General features: G+C 52.5%; 5 protein-coding genes and 1 non-coding gene across 6 annotated transcripts; 4 read left to right on the forward strand and 2 right to left on the reverse strand.

Moving 5' to 3' along the window:
- Positions 1 to 402: 402 nt before the first annotated feature.
- BO80DRAFT_191958 (putative autophagy protein Atg13) lies at positions 403 to 3,884 on the forward strand. Its single transcript, XM_025714119.1, has 3 exons — positions 403 to 927; positions 991 to 1,089; positions 1,185 to 3,884. The coding sequence occupies exons 1-3, from the start codon at positions 691 to 693 to the stop codon at positions 3,819 to 3,821; spliced, it is 2,973 nt and encodes a 990-aa protein (XP_025571717.1). The 5' UTR covers positions 403 to 690; the 3' UTR covers positions 3,822 to 3,884.
- Positions 3,885 to 4,488, reverse strand: BO80DRAFT_191955 (uncharacterized protein). The gene has a single exon (XM_025714118.1). It carries the CDS (start codon positions 4,260 to 4,262, stop codon positions 3,948 to 3,950), a length of 315 nt encoding a protein of 104 aa, XP_025571718.1. The 5' UTR covers positions 4,263 to 4,488; the 3' UTR covers positions 3,885 to 3,947.
- Positions 4,489 to 5,115: 627 nt separating this feature from the next.
- On the reverse strand, positions 5,116 to 7,369 carry BO80DRAFT_364101 (WD repeat NOL10/ENP2 family protein; the record flags this gene model as incomplete). Its single annotated transcript, XM_025716135.1, has 2 exons — positions 5,116 to 7,067; positions 7,153 to 7,369. 2 exons carry the CDS (start codon positions 7,367 to 7,369, stop codon positions 5,116 to 5,118), a joined length of 2,169 nt encoding a protein of 722 aa, XP_025571719.1.
- Positions 7,370 to 7,569: 200 nt separating this feature from the next.
- Positions 7,570 to 13,056, forward strand: BO80DRAFT_389708 (uncharacterized protein). Its single transcript, XM_025717126.1, has 5 exons — positions 7,570 to 7,948; positions 8,002 to 8,290; positions 8,362 to 11,184; positions 11,234 to 11,887; positions 11,934 to 13,056. Exons 1-5 carry the CDS (start codon positions 7,907 to 7,909, stop codon positions 12,569 to 12,571), a joined length of 4,446 nt encoding a protein of 1,481 aa, XP_025571720.1. The 5' UTR covers positions 7,570 to 7,906; the 3' UTR covers positions 12,572 to 13,056.
- Positions 13,057 to 13,359: 303 nt separating this feature from the next.
- Positions 13,360 to 13,431, forward strand: BO80DRAFT_t255. Its single transcript has one exon. It is a non-coding gene; the product is annotated as a tRNA-Glu (tRNA).
- Positions 13,432 to 15,076: 1,645 nt separating this feature from the next.
- Positions 15,077 to 16,197, forward strand: BO80DRAFT_504765 (uncharacterized protein; the record flags this gene model as incomplete). Its single annotated transcript, XM_025724442.1, has 2 exons — positions 15,077 to 15,122; positions 15,473 to 16,197. 2 exons carry the CDS (start codon positions 15,077 to 15,079, stop codon positions 16,195 to 16,197), a joined length of 771 nt encoding a protein of 256 aa, XP_025571721.1.
- Positions 16,198 to 16,225: the final 28 nt, after the last annotated feature.

Below are 16,225 nucleotides of genomic sequence, written 5' to 3' on the forward strand. Positions count from 1 at the left end.
CATGCTGTGGCACCCGTCAGCCTGACTGACCGCTTGCACTTGACCTGCTTCCTTTCAAACCGTCGAGTCACCGGGTGTGCGTCACAGACCCTCTGCTCCCGTACGCTTGACTAGCTGTGTGCCTCACATACGCTCCTCCATCTTGTCCTTCCTCCTCCCTCCTCCACTCACGTTTCATCCTCTCTGCCTTTCGATCCCTTCCCCCCCCGACATTTCTCAGTCTTTTCTTCTCCCCTTCTTGATTCCATTCTTAATAGCCCCCCTCTGGTAGTAGTTCTTCTCTCATCATGCATTCCTAATTCCTCTGTTGTCCCATTACGGTGAGGACTCCCCCGGACGAACTGGATCCGCCTAGTCGTCAGTGCGGAGAAGCTCCAAAGGTCGTCTAGACCGGATGCTCCGAATGTTCCTACGCTTTGTTGCCTGAACACACCAAACGATGAAATCGGCGTCTCTCATTTTCTCTCCGTCAGTGCCTGCGACTTAGCGCTCAGCCTCTCTCTTTAGTCTTCCTCCTTTGTCGACCTTCTTCAGGCTGTTGGGCTTGTTAGCATGGCCTTCCGCAGTGGGACCGTCACCTTCCCATTTCCTTGATCCGAGAGATACACGCTGTGGTCATTCCGGACTGTATCGATTCGAAAACCCTCGACAGAACCCTTTCTAATCTCTCTATATTGACGCATTCTCACCATGCATCAACACCCTCGATCTCCGGCGCCTGCAGCGCCTCTTATTGCAACCAGGCCGAGCGCAACCCGCTCGGATGACCGCAGAGAACAAGATACCCGCCCGACCTCCCCAGCTTTTGACCCCAGGGTACACACTAGTAGGGGACTGGGTATAGAGACGGAGACCGGGTCGCCTGAGCAGACACCTACTTCACAGCCGGCGAAAGAAGCAATAACTAAGCTCAACCAAATTATAACGGTATGGCTTGGATACTGACGCTGGGTGGAAAACGTGCTTTTGACTAACCATCTGTTGTTCCAGAACTATTTCACAAAGGCTGCCCTAATTATCCTGCACGATCGTGTGCACCTCCCTGTCGCTCTCAACAAGGGTACCGACACTCCCAAGAAGAACAGATGGGTACGCTTCACTTGCCTATGCTCTCAACACGTGCTTTCTATCGGTTGTTCACAATGGATCTATGCCCCTGCTAACTTACATACGATGCCTACTAGTTCAACATCGAGATAGAAGATACCGAGGCGCTTCGTGAACCGTTGCTCACTTGGAGGACAAGTGACACAATCGAAAACCGACCTCCCCCGCTGATTATCGAGACATACTTGGACACCAAGGGCTTAACCAAAAATCAAAGTCTCGTTGCCTTGGATGAGCAAGGGAAGCGATATGACGTGTTGGAGTCTCTTTCTGCGTCTGCGGAAGCACATACTGGGGGACTGCCGTCATCCAGGCCCGACGATGTTATTTTAGAACGGTGGAAGGTTGAACTTGGGGATATGTCTAACAAACTACCGGCTGATCTTGGATCCATCCTTCCCACGGTATATAAGAAGAGCATCCTCCTGTTCAGGTCCTTGTTTGTCTATTCTAAACTATTGCCTGCTTGGAACTTTGCAAAGCACAACGGGAGGCTTCGCACACACCCGGCCCTACGGCTCAAATACCGTATCTTGGTGGGGAAGCCCCATGCGGAGGACCCCAAACCGGATCATTTGACTATGCCGCTGTTTGAAAGCAGCAATAAAGTGGTCGATGTATACAGCTTCGGAACCACGGAGTCGCCTGCTGGTGAATTCTCCGTTCAGGTGACCTACCGAAAGAGCTGCGAGTTTCGAGTGGACGATTCGGAGGCTCTGCTGAGTTCACGGTTCATGGGGGCCGATGATGAGGTTTTCCGCCCGTCGCTTCCAAGCCGTGAATCCAATATCAAGGCCGCCAACCCCGAGATTGGATCGGCCCCTCTGGAGAAGAGAACTGTGGAAGATCCAGACCCTAGTCGAGCATATGGAAGTCTCTCGACATTTCACCATGTCGGGCCTACCACCAGTGCGAGCCCAATCTCGGCTCTCCGTGCCGCCAGAGAATCTGGAGCTTCGTCTCCCTCTCCTCCAAGCTCGTCATCTCGCAAGCCTCTCGCGGTTGCAAAGGCTAGCCCTGTTGGTCGTGCGGCTGCTCTAGCGAGCGAGAGTGGCCCCGGTATTGCCAGGCGATCATCTATTTCCTTCCAGCCTTTCAAGGCGCCGCCGCTTTCTGCGTCTCCGTCTCTTGTTGATCCACCACTAGGGATGTCTCCCCGATCGGGGCCAACAGCTCGCACGCCATTTTCCGAATCAAAGACCATGCAGCCGCCATCCATGGCGGCTTCCGCTCGCAAATCCTTATCCGGGGCTTGTGACAATACGGTCGGCTCTTCAGCTTCCGCATCGCCCCGTCCAGCTCCGATTGCAAGGTACAGTAGTGCTTTCACTCACCGGCGTGGAAGGCCTTCATCTGGTAACATACACAAGTTGGAGGATGACAATTCGAGTGGCAAGACTAGTGCGACGTCTTCCAACGCTCAGCCTGGCTCGGGCTTACTTGCTGAAGCCACAGGGACGAGCGCGGATTCAATACACGCTGATGATGAGAACATTTCAGAATTCCTAAAAATGCTGGACCTGAGGAAAGATCTGTTGAATCCATCCAGTTCAACTTCTGTCGATGTCACTGCACGCAGGACTACTGCGACTTCTGCTGCATTGGCTCGGTTTCAACGCATGAGGGATTCAAACGCAGCCCTTTCAGACTCAATGTCCTCGTCATTGCTCTTACAGCGCTCGTCGAATTCCTCAAGCAAGCAGCTCTCAGGGGTGCCGCCAATGGTTGCCGGTACCTCGATTTCGACAGCATCTTCGCCTGGAAAGCCCATCTCACCCCACACCCCCCATACCCCTGCCATACCGTCCCGCCTAAGCTCCAACAGTATTGTTGATTACGGAAACGAAAGAGATCCTCACCGCGAACCTGGCTCTTCTGTCGAAGAAAATCCCAGCGAGGGCACAACCATGGTGCATCACCCGTCTACAGTGACGGTAACTGCCATCCCTATCCCTACCTCACCGGCGTTGCCGTTTGCTCCCCCATACCGTCGGCCCAGTTCTGCTGCTCCTCCTCCTCCTCCCCCAGTAGCGGCCGATGACGATGAAATTTTCCCATTCAATCTGCGCAGCATAAGTCTTGGGGCTGAGGAGAGATCCCATAGCAGTCTTAGCGCTCTACAGAGACAGCACGACCTTGAAGGCGTTAAAGGGAATACACATCAGACACGCAGGGAACAGCGCCCTCCGTCTGTGAGTGAGGATCCCGGTTTAGCACCGAGCTCAGCAGGGCACGAAATGGGGCCCCACAAGAGGACATCTGGATCTAGCCCCACAACAACTTCGTCGCCGTCAAACAACCATGTTTACCAACCACGGTTTAGCATTTCTCGTGGACGGGGATTGTCTGGTGGACCACACTCCCTTAGCTCCGGCTCAAGTAGCCTTGCGCGCGGCGTACCTTCTTATCTTGCGGAACGTGATCATGATCGGGATGTCAATGCTAGCGGCAGTAATAGCGGTAACTCGACTGTTGAAGACCGTCGGGGGGCTGGGCGACGACCCAGTTCGGGCCGCAATAATCCGCCACAGTCACAGACTGAAGAGGACGAACCTCTGTTGTTTGCCATGAGCGACTTCGGTGCCTCCCGGCGAAGCTTTGAAGAAGGGAGGCATGGCAACCACGGCGGTGACTCTAATGGAAGTGCCAGTGGGTTGAGACGCGGTAGCGGTCGACGCGGCGGGGGTCTCTCAAGCTTCCATGTCTGGTCTTAGGATGTGAAGGCACTCTCCTTGAATACCTATGATTTGATTTGGTTTTATGTTGGTGTCAGGTGCACCTTTCCATTTTTGCGTCTTCCTCTGTTTCTGTTCTGCTGGGCCAGTTCTGAACCTTCATGTTCATGCTTCTTCTTCTTCTTCTTCTTCCTCTTCATCCTCTTCTTCTTCTATTACCACTACTTCCACTACCTTTTCCCCCATCTTCTGGTGTTTTTCTACTTGGCCATGGCTATTTCTTTTTTCCACATCAGGGTGGGTACTTTTATAGACTGATCTGCAAGCGACGCGACCATGTGCTATCCGGAAAGGCGAATAGAGGATGGCATAGGGGGCTATTTTGAGGTTTCTGTTGTTTTGGTCTAGGTTCAAAATGCGTCTAAACGGCCGTCTGCATTCTGGAGTGAGAGTTGTCTTTTTGGGTTTTGTTGTTTTCATTGTTTGCGTTTTTGACCTGGGTTGTGGATCTGCCCTTTTCTAAATTCAGCTGATCTTCTACTTCTGCCAGCATGACTCTTCTTGTCACTATTCCTTTCTTCCTTCCTATTTACCTTTGGGATGCATCATTGACCGATCTGTATTCAGACATGCCAGGCCCATAGGACCTGACGTTGTTTTCGCAGTGGATAGGCAGGTAACATTCAATCAAACTTGATTAATCGTATTGGTCTCACTATGTAGATCGGTTCATCTTTCATCATAGTGGCAATCTTGTTCTTACAACTTAGGCCAGAATAACGATCTTGGCTTTATCTACAGGCTTCGGCATGTGCAAAAGAACCAACTCTATATTTAATGCAATATGCTTTTCTCCTTTCCCCTTCATTTTTGGCAATATGTACAGTACAAGGGTAATGGATTTTGGTGGGTATCTGCTTCATCACATAGTGTGATCCAAGAAAGAAGACCCCAGGTCCCGAACGAGTCCGCCAGCAAACCAGGTTGGCTTCCCTGTGGTGCGGAGAGTCTCGTTGGTTCTGGGATACTTGTTTGTCGCACCAGGGGTGTCTCCGACGTAGGTTTGGTTGGTGGGTAGGAAGCCTCTGTGACACTGAGGCAGACATGCAGGTGATGGCAAGCAGGTCGCGTAACCTGGTACACTCTGCATGGCGATGAGATATTGCTGCGTAGTAGACGTGGGTCTAGAATCGCCGGGAGGGGTGGTGGTGTAATGGATGTGTCGAGGGAACCGGCCAGGAGGCGGAGCCGAGCAGTGAAATTGGAGCGCTGCTGGCTATGGGAGAGCTCTGATGGGTGAAGTCAGGCTCACGGAACTCTCTGGTAGGCGAGATCACATCTTCCGGAAGGTGTTGCCTGAGGCGCTTCGTCGCTCCTTGGAGCGGAAGCTCTGGCTGGGTGCGGTGGGTGCCGGGGCCCTGTTTTCGGGCCTGGATTTGCCTCGAGGGTTGAAAGTTACTTCTCTCTCGCCGACGACACCGCTACGACGGGACGGCTTGGCTCTGGTTTGCATGTTCTGAGCGCGCGAGGCAAATGAGCGATCGCGAGTAGCGCCGATACCATTCGAAGAGGAGACCTCCATCCGGGGTTGACGGCCATTGGTGCGCTTGTAGGAGGCCGTGGAGATTTTCCCAGAGGAAGCTGGCTTGGAAAACCTTTCAGGCTCGCTTTCGGACTCGGAGTCATCGGAGCTTGAGCCTGGAACCTCGTCGATCGCTTCCTGCTCAGCAGCGGTAAGGCCTCGCTCCTTTCTCTCCTTGGTCTGGTCAACGACGGTGCTGGGGTTGAGAAGTCTGAATTCGTGCGACGTCTCATCGATGGCGAAGTCTTCGTCCTCGAACAGCTTGGCGAAACGGCTGTCGCCCAATAGGTTCTTTCCGGGCTCCTCTGTGGACGGTGCCGGGGCGGGTGCGTCGACCATATCGTCATCTCCTCCTCTCTTCAGGACGCGCTGGGCTTGGCGGCGCTCGTTCTTCTCCTCAATGCTCAATAGCTTCTCTGCCAGTTTCTTGTTGACCTTGACAGCAGCCTTCTTCTTACCGCGGATTCTGCTCTCGCGTTCCTTATCGATCTTCTCCTTAACACGCTTGGCACGCTCTTCCTCCCAGATGTACGGGTTGGTGATCAATCTGGCCTCTTCGTACAGCTGCTGGGCCACAAAGTAACCGTGCATGTAAGGGCGCAAAAGGCTGGTTCTGCCAATCAGGTGGTCCAGGTTCAGGTTCTTCAACTGAGGAGCAGTCAAGAACTTGAAGTTGTCGTAGACGGCGCCGGTCTGACCGCTGCTGAAAGCGTTAGGATCATTGGGATCTTCAGCCATCTCCTCGACGAGGTTGTCCAAGAACGAACACCACTTGGGAGCGGGACCAAGTTGGGGAATAAAGAACGAATGCTGTTGACGCCCTTCGTTAGCCGTCAGGATCATACCGCTATCCTTGCACCACGCGACGGAGTTGAGGTCGACAGCCGGTTCAACAGATGTCCAAGGGCTTCCATCCCGGGGGTCCCAGATCTTGATGATCTTCTTATCCGCGGACATAATCTTGGGCTCCATTGTCTGCTCACGTGTGGCGGTTGATGGCTGGAGGAATTTCAGCGTGTGAATGGGGAAGCCGTATCCCTGGTCTTTCTTGAGGAGGGGCACCGGTGACCGAAGATCATAGAGGTGGATAAGACCGTTCGAGGAACCAGTTCCGAGGGTCAGGCCTGAGCGGTGGAACTCCAAGGCCGTGATCTCATGCCGGGCCTCATCAGGGCCAGACTGCGTTGGTGGCAGCAACACTCCGGCTCTGCCCTTAGCTCTGGGATCCCAGAGCTCCACCGTACCCATAGTGGTACCGAACGCCAGAAGATTGTGGCTCTCTTCCGCGATCGCACCTGTGTTGACCGCGCCCGTGTTGATACCACCCTGCAGAGTTCCTGCACCGGCAGAAGTGAAATCGTCTCCGCCAACATCGACCTCGAAGCTGCGCATGTACCGGCCCAATTCCAGATTGAGACGGAAAACCTCTCCCATGCCGTCGGAGTTCACACCCACTGCTGGGACCAAGGCCTCAGTTGACTGCCTATCGTAAACCAAGTCACGTCCATATCTGGGGAGCCGGGTGGTGTAATGACAGCCTTGAGGGGTATGGAACTCGAGCGATCGGTCGGACTGTAGGTGGAGAGATTTCGAGTAATCGGAGGACAGCAGGAGGAAGGTAGTATTGAGAGCCACGGTATGGCGAGCCCAGGAGAGAGAGAGTTGGGGGAGATAGTGCGTATGAATCTGAGGTTTGTATGTTCCTGTGAGATGGGAGATGGTCAGTCGAAACAAACAGCAATAAAATAAGGACCAGGACCGGTCCAGGTAGTGGCAGAAGGATCGCACCTGTGCTCATGACCCACTCGCCATCTTCACTGACTCGAATACACTGGCTGGCTTCTTCGAACTCAAAGTCCTGAAGCAGCTCAATACGGTTCGCATACTCCGGGTCATTTTTCAAGCTGCGCTTTCTCCGGCGGGCAAGCCACTCGGGGAGGGGCCGCGCAGTGTTGGAGCCGGAGATGGTATAGACGGGGACCTCCGACTGATTGGAGAGCTTCATGACGATGGCGGTTGCAGCTCGTGGCGCAGACCTGGAGAAAAGGAAAAAGCCATTCGCGCCAGAAAAAAAGTTCGCCGATAGCGATAGCTGGGCCCACGTGACGCTGCGGGCGTCGATCACGCATGATTGGCTCCCGCGGGCCGAGCCAACCTCCGTTGGGTCTCGATGGCATCGGAAGTCTGGGATTCTCCAGCTGCGTCGTCGCCTTGTGAGCCATTAAGTCCGTCGGTTATCGGGTCCTGGATCATTCCTTCTTGATAATGGCGCCTTGTGCGTGATCCTTCTATGCGCCTCGTCCCTCCCGGTATTTCTTGGCCGCGACTCCTCTTCTCCCCCAAATCCGCGATGGCATCTCCGAGCCCATCTATTTACTGACTTGTCTTGTTGCATAACTTAAGTTCCAAGTGCTATGGGCGGCTTACTGAGATATGACCCTTTTCGCATGCCCGGCTGGAAATGAATCCCCCTTTGGCTGCGCAATCTCCCCTGGCTAGAAATAAGAACAGCCGGTGTCTCCTTTGGGACTACAGCTAAATCATGGACTTTCCTGGAGGGTCCATCACCAACATACGCGTCATTGTAGGTCGCTCCGCCCCAGAAGGTACCGGACAAGCTCTAACGCGGGACGCCAGGATGGATTCTCCCAGATCTACTGGAGAATATACACAGAGGAGCCTAATATTGCTAATAATCCGGGCGAGTCTCCAGCTAATGGCTACACGATCTTGAAGCATCTCAGCCGCCTCAGGGATCTTGAGCTTCAACTAAGGGACCGGAATTGTTTGGTTTCCAGCTACCCCAGACGGCTCTGCTTATGGGTCTATTCTGCTACGCCTGGCTTTGAGAGCCTGTTGCCCCTGTGCGCGAACGAAGCTAAAGGTGACTCGAGCAGACTTGCTATTGGCTCAGCTACCTTGAAAGGTATGTACCTGCTCGCTCATTGCGCCCTCCAATTCCGTCCTTTGGCGCTGAATACCAATCAATTACCGTAGTATCCTCTTCGGGCAATGTTTCGTCACTAGATTTAGTCAAAAATCTCTCGACAGAACCTCAGAATGCGCCGGGCACTACCGGACCTCAGAGACAAAATGCTCTTACACCCTACGCTACGATTTATGCATCATTCATTTCAGCCGTCAGTGGGGCAGTGAGCCTCCAGCTGGTCCGACAACACAACGCGATTCCACTTGGATCGCGTACTCTCTTTACTGCTGTTGACAGAGACTCATACGATCGTTTTGTTAAAAACGACCCTGTTTCGGCTTCGTCCTTGACTACGCTTCAGATCCAGCTGACATCGGTCGGGAAGTTGACGGTAGCTTTACAGACAGTATCGCAGGCTGGCCTAGCGCGATTACTCGCGCCTGGAGATGACCCAGCAGGCATCCATGAAGCCCCACCGGGCACTGACCTCTGGCTCTCTCCTAGTGGGTCTATTGCCAGACTCGTCGCCGCTAATCCATCCCGACTAAACGCAGCATCCCCGTATCCGTCTAGTGCTGGAGGCCTAGGGAATGACAAGTCCAGCACGGCAAACCGCAAACAGTGGAAGGTCAATGTGCTTTGGTGGCTTGCCAATTTTGGTCTTCCGGTGGATGAGATTGACGAGGAAGCCTGGGTTGAAGTTGAAGTTTGGGAGCCGTTTTACTCTAGACTCGCTGGGGAGATAGGGCGGCCGAACGATGAAAGCTCGTCGTCGCTTCCCCTGAAGCGGATCCTTTGGCCAGCTATTCACTGCTTCAAAAGGACCAGGTCAGCATCTTCAGATTTCTATGGTGAAATGGATAGCGTCGCTCCTATTGTTGGTGACCCTCTAGACTTTGCAGAGAAATGGCGTGTAACAGAGAAGCCCACCTTTACCGAGGCGAGCCCTAAGCCTCCGTCTGTTCAACCAGAACCGCAAGCTAGGGACCAGGACGCATCATCGCCTGACTTGTCTAACTTACCTGAAGGCATTGAAAGCCTTTCTCGGGCATCACAGTATCCTGAGCTTCAGACCGCTAGCCTTGTATACCCAACTCCGCCTGATGGAGCCGCTGCAACGGGATTAAATCCTACAATGCCTTCCGATGTCTTCCCAGACGATCTTGAACAAGGCTCGAGCTTCATGCAACCGAGCAGGCAAAGTTTTCACGGCCAACTCGGTAAAGATCGAACGGGATCGGAGGTGATAAGCTTCGGCCCATCGGCAGGGCTCGTGGTTGGATCCGGTCTATACGATACAAACGAGGATGACGATCTGTTCGGAGACATCAATGAGAAGGATTTTGGGTCCAAAGGCATCACTGATGCCGATTTCAGCTTCTTCGACGACCCACATTTCGACCATGTCGGTGGAGGTGAACAAGAAGATCCAGTCCATGAGATGTCTGAATTTATGGATACGGATGAACCCGAACTGCAACCAACTATGGATGACCAAGCTTCGCCTGAACAGATACCAGCAGTGGACATTGATAGCTCCCGATTGAGTCCCGTGGTTGAGACTGCAGGACCCCAGCAAGAAAGGACTATTGCCGAGGGGAAAACACCCGTATCCTCGCCTCGGAATGTCAAGCCTCGAACTATCAGTCCCCCATTGAGCCCTGTAGAGGTTAAAAAGATCCTCTTCCCAGAGCCGCAGGTAGGAAGTCAGCATCTGGTTAAACAGGGGCAGATGCCAGGCTACTACAATGCAGTCGCTTTCAAGCAGAATATGTCTCTTTGGGACCGGAAATACAGCGCAAAAGGGAAGTTTGGGTTCACCTTTCGAGGAATGGAGGGCCATCAAGGCGATGCGGCCGCGGGCGATATCCCAACCATCGGCCTTCCGCGGCGCAGTGGGAAGCTTAAGAATGGCACGTCGAAAGAACCGGACAGCCATGGGTCCCCCACTAGCGAGATGCAAGCGTCATCGTCGGATACGGAATCAAGCAGCGATATGAGCATTGAAAGTGACGAGAGTGGCTCCGAGAGCGCATTATCACCGGCCACATTCTCCACCCGGAAGAGAAAACGTACTCGCTCCAACTCAGGGACTTCGTTGGCATTGTCCCAAGAAAAGGCTTTCACGAGGGCTGACCAAGAGACCATACCCCAGAGACCGGAAGACTCGGTTTTTCTAGGGAACTTCCTTTCTACTTTCTCCGATTGGTCCATGGCAGGCTATTTTTCCCTGACACAGAACCATGTTTCCCCAGTACTTATCCGCAAGGACATCCAGGTCCAGATTGCCCAGCTGTTGGTCGACCAAGTCACGCAATCATCCTTAGACCACAAGATAGATGGAGCCCTTGGTCTGTCTGACTATGACGATGAGGTGTACTCTCTTCAGACTCACCTAGGTGATGCGGCTTTCGTGGGTGGGATGGAGCGACTGGACCTAAACAGCTTTGTCTCGCTGCAAGACGCCAGTACAGTTTCGCCCCCTACATCCAATGGGCCTAACCCACGCCAGTCTTCTCAACGTAAAGAGGCTGGAAAAGGCACCATACTGAAAATACCTCCACCGCACCTGCGTGTACGCCGCGGAAAAGACTTTTTGGAAACACTGCCTCCGGCGATCTCCTTTTGGGAAACTTTCGGGTTAGAGCCGGCTCACGGTCAGAAGGATGTCTTTGCCTATTGCATCCATCCTCATTTCGCTGCCGAAGCAGCCGATGCATTCTTAGAGCGGCTTGGCTTAGTCTATACGGGCTGCAATCTTGGAAGTCATAGCCGAGGTGAACGATCCAATTTCTTCGACCGTGGGCTGGGCTCCTGGGACATCAGCCCCTCAGAGGGCTCACGTTATTCCGAGGTCATGCAATCCCTGAAGTCAATCTGCGGAGTGCTCGGTATGTCATACTCTACGGTCTTCATTCATGCATGTACTAATTTCAATAGGTTCTGCCTTCTTGAACACTCCGCCGAACAAGGATAGCAACCTTGTGGTATACATCGTAAATCCTTTCACTCACACCGCGGCATTGGTCGATATCTGCTCCGCGTTCTGGTCTCTTTTTCAGAAATATATCGCGGACGCTGATAAACAACAGGCACGACAGCTTAACGAGCTTGTGCTGCAGATCATTCCTATGGATTTCGTCACAACAACTGAGTCCCTAGTTGTCCCCCCACAGGCCGAATACCTGAACCTGGCTCTTGAAGTGTACAGCCGATGTCCGCCTAAATCAACTCAACCAAGCCTTATAAACTGTGCGCCGCCGGTACTGCTTGCAGAACCCCTTCCGCGATCGATCGGTTTCAAGTTGTCTTCAGAGGGATCTTCTCCCCTCCAAGAAGGAAAATGCCTGCACATTGCCTGCTCCAGGAGTCTCGACCAACGCTGGATAAGCGTCGCTTGGTCTGATAATTTTGGGGCACTTCAGCGAAATATGTCTTATTGTCTGCGCTTCCGTAATTCTCTGATGACCCGACCTCTTTTGGAAGTACGCGGAGAGATTTGGAAAGCAACAAGAGATATCATAGACAGGATCCAGGCACGGTGGAGGGTTGTCATTGTGAACACTGACCCTGTGGACCAGGAAGAAGTTGACAGTAAGTATGCGCACGCCGATGTTCATCCTTTCACTAACGAAATTAGCATGGTCAAACTTTGCCGATCAGTATGGTAAGGCCAGGTCAACGACGCTGGACCTTGTCATCTTGAGCACGAACCCTACTCCTGAGCTATTCCTTGAGCCGCCTTTTCTACCGATTCCCCTGACCGTCTTCAGTCAGCAGGCTTCTTCCACACCTGTCGCTACGCCGAATGTCGGTGGCAGTGTCTCTTCTCCGGACCAATTCGGCAATGCGCCCACGCCTCCCGGTGGCTGGGGAGCGCCCGCAAACGCCGGCACACCAACGGATGCGCTCCCAGAAATTGAATCAGAATCCCTACTTACAGACATCTACGATGAGACGTGGGGGGTGGTGTTATCACACCGGCTCAACAGCTCTCTACATCAAACGGAGTATCGGCCCGCACTGGCTAGCGGATATCTTCTTCGCCGGAAGGGTTCCACTGATGGAGATGGGCTGTATACCATGAGCGTCAATATACTCTTTGCGCGGCGTCCCCCATCTTCATACGATACTCTCCTCCGGGAGATCTTGGGCATGTATCGCGACTTGGCGACTCTGGCTCGGGCTAGGGGTACTCGCACTGTCCAGCAGGGTACACTCCCGTGGCATATTGCCACGGCGGTGAAAGCCCAGACTATGCTGAGCTATGCTCTATGATTTCAGTTGTATTTTGCTATTATACCATGTTCCGGTTCAGTGATAATGTGGCGTTCAGGACCACCCGGCTGACTTTTTTACTTCATCTGTTTTACCTCCGTTTCTTTTCTTTTGTATATAGTTGGGCACTGTTTCAGGCAGAATAGGATATACCACTGTGCAGGTTTGCTTTGGACTTTTGGACTGCATGGGAATGTCGAACTTCGGTTACCGGGAATAGAGGCTATCTTGGCTGTGGGTGCATGCATACTTGTCTGTCATGATATGGAAGCATTGTAATATCAGCTTTTTCTACTTCGATGTGTTCACATTCGATTCATCTTTGACCTATTATCTTCATCAAGTTGGGGTTGCTTGTTGTTTTGTGTGAAATTTTCGCTCGTTCTCTGCAAGAAATATACTTCGGGCTAGGGTGTGACCTTGCATTTTCATGTCCAAACCCTCCAGTGTTTCTAGCACCACCATGAATCTCAACTGCATTCTACTCATAGACTACATAGAAGTGATGCATACGTGATTTCGGAAAGCCAAACCCCGTGCTCGTTCCACAGAAGATATGATACGATATCATGTGTTTCCTTCCCCTTGAACAGAGAAAATGTGCGGAACGCTCTATCAGGCACCACTCCCTTTATCTTCTTGACGCCATCATCTTTATCATGTCTCTTTCACTGACAGATTGAGTTACACCACATACACATCAATATCCTTCAAGCCCGATGGCAAAATTTCCAGCAATCCTTATAATTGGTTATATTACAAAAATACAAAAATCATCTCAACAAGAATCCGATATGGTGTAGTGGCTAACATCGCCGTCTCTCACACGGCAGCCGGGGGTTCGATTCCCCCTATCGGAGCTCATATACAAGTTTCTTTTTTTTTTTCTCTTTGAGCCTTTAATCTCAAATCTTCTTTTTGCCCTTCAGATATATCGAATGAACGCAGCTATTATGATACAGCAGTAGCCGCATTAATCTAATCGCCGAGTAATCGATCACCCACAATACGTAATGGACAAAGGCATGGTATGCAATGTGCTAAGCCACAGCAACCTGAATTCATCTATCGCCTCATACTCTCGGGAAATAGAAGAAGCATGCGGTGAACAACGAGCCGTGGCCAAGGAACTCAGCGGAGATGATGATTCTGGATGTAACCATTTCATAGGTTGTCTGTCCTTAGCATTTGTGGCTCCTTTTATATGGTGCATGAGGACAGAAGGGTAAGCCTCGTGGTAGGGGCGAGTCAGAAGACTGAAATACCGAGGTTTGTCGAAATACCTCGACCATGGCCAGGTCTAAGGGCAGGATGATGGCGAAAGTTGGTTGGCACCTGCTCGTCATCCTCACCGTCACCCCGTCCTCCATCTCGTTCTTCATCCTGTCTCTCGCCCCGTCCTTCATCCTCTGCATCACTCACCTCCCTCGTTGTTTCTTCATGATTGTGTCTGGTTGGTGCCCCTTCATGACCCATGACTTCTTCGTGGGGGGTGGAGGCGTCGTGGGGTGTAGTGTTTCCTTGGTGGTCTGCCATGATTTGGAAACGGTGGTCTTGGACTCTTGACCAAGGCAGAACAAACTGGTATATTCGTTGAGGGGACGATCAAACAGGGTGCCGGAACCTCTATTTCTTTCTTTCTCTCGGGGTTCAAACAGGGCAGTCCCGGATAGCTCATAGGAATATGGGGCAGAGACTGCTGTTGGCATCAGGGTAGGCCGTGTCACTATTGAGCCATCATGCAGCAATCCATTGGGTCAGGGTGTTAACGAAGCGAAATTCTTGCTATAATAGCCGGGCGCTACACCTGCAGCTATGTATGGCACCTACCTTCCAGGTTAGTAGCTTATGATCCGCGCCTTCCTCTCTACAAGATTGCTAACCCCCCTATTTAAATGCGCAGTGAGGTTCTTCACCTGAATTCCTTCACCAACCACCTTTCTATTTCATACCATCCATAACTTTCAGGTCTATCCAGATTTGGTTCCAGTCACTTCTACCAAGAGAGTATCATCTTTTCAGTCCCTCTCCATAATCATGCATTCTTTCCCATCTCTGATCATTGCAACCGCCCTTTTGACACTATGGGCATGGGGCGTTACTATACGGAACTATAAAGGAAGAAATTGTCGAAGCCAGTCTTATAACGAGTGTATCAACATTCGCGCGTCGACCTGCTGCAATGCCAGACCTTCCCGCAGATACTTCACCTCGTCAATGTTCACAGGCGTACCCGCTACCGGCGTCGATGTTGTGTGCACGCAAGCTGGCCGGGCACATGGTGGCATAGTATGCAAGATGGGCAATGGCTCCAATTTGTGTCTTACACATGCCAATTTGAGGGGCTCGTTCTGGTTCGATTATCGCACATGCCACAGATCAGAAGACGACCTGTTATCCTCCCCCCCGGACAGCCATTTGAGTTCCATATTGGCCTAGTCAAAGTCTTGGCTTGATACCAATCAAACGGCAGCAGCGGAGAAGAGCATGGCTCTTTGCGACAACATGAAGACAGCCTTTGTGTTCCCAGAAATTCCAGGTGGAGGATACGGTATGATGGCAGAGAATGCGAGTGATTCGCGGCGGAGTTGAGCTCCGATTGTATTGGGTGTATGATCAACTATAAGATGTTGCAATAGATAAGAGAGTCTCCTTGGCGCACACCCGGGCGGTGAACCCCTAAAACCAATCAGAGACCATCGATCCCCTCACCCCGCAGAAATTATCGCAAGTACCTTAGTAGTCAATCCATATCGCAAAAATTTCAGGCGCAAATCAGGAACACAAGCCCACCAACAACCTCTTTCTTTCTCCTACCCCATTCCACCTCTTTTTACTCATATACCCATCAGGAGGATACAGACACCTCAATTTAAACCACCATCTTAACCAATTTCCCAGACAGGAGATATTCTAACGAAACCAAACCAAAACAAACCACATCTCCGACCCCGCCTATCTTCCGCTACACCAAACAACCCACCAACCGCCCTCCCTACAACCAATCCACCACACACCCTCCCATCCAAGACTCCAAAATGTCCCAACCCCAACCCCCCACCCCCCAAGCCGCCCAGGCAACCCACTACCTCGACCTCGGCATCACCCTCGCCATCCACAACTGGCCGGCCCTCACCCTCGCCGTCCAATCCAACTGGGGCGGTCCAACCTCCTCCGACAAGCGCGACTGGCTCTGCGGCGCCATCTCCGAGATGCTCACGGACCGACCGGAGACCGACGCCGCGGATCTCGAGGACGTGTTAATCCAAGTGATGAACGACGAGTTCGACGTGGTGGTGGATGATGAGAGTGCGGGGAATGTCGCGGACCAGATTATGGAGATGAAGGGACAGACGGTGAGGGGGGAGTTTGGGGAGATTCAGGCGTTGTGGGAGACGTGGCAGAGTAAGAAGGGGAAGGGGGATCAGGGCTTGGGGGCGTTTAGGAGGGGGGAGGATCAGGTGGATGATGAGAGTGATGATGAGGAGGATGAGGAGGAGGATGTGGATGGGGATATGGAGATGGATGATGCGCCGCCGGCGTTGGTGAGGGCGCCGAGGGAGAGGGTCGAGCCGGAGGTCGATGAGGATGGGTTTACGACGGTGGTGTCGAAGAAGAAGCGGTGATTTTGGTTGGTTGCTTCGCGGTGCTTTG

This window comes from Aspergillus ibericus (assembly GCF_003184845.1).
Source record: "Aspergillus ibericus CBS 121593 unplaced genomic scaffold BO80scaffold_45, whole genome shotgun sequence".
NCBI classification, from domain to species: Eukaryota; Fungi; Ascomycota; class Eurotiomycetes; order Eurotiales; family Aspergillaceae; genus Aspergillus; species Aspergillus ibericus.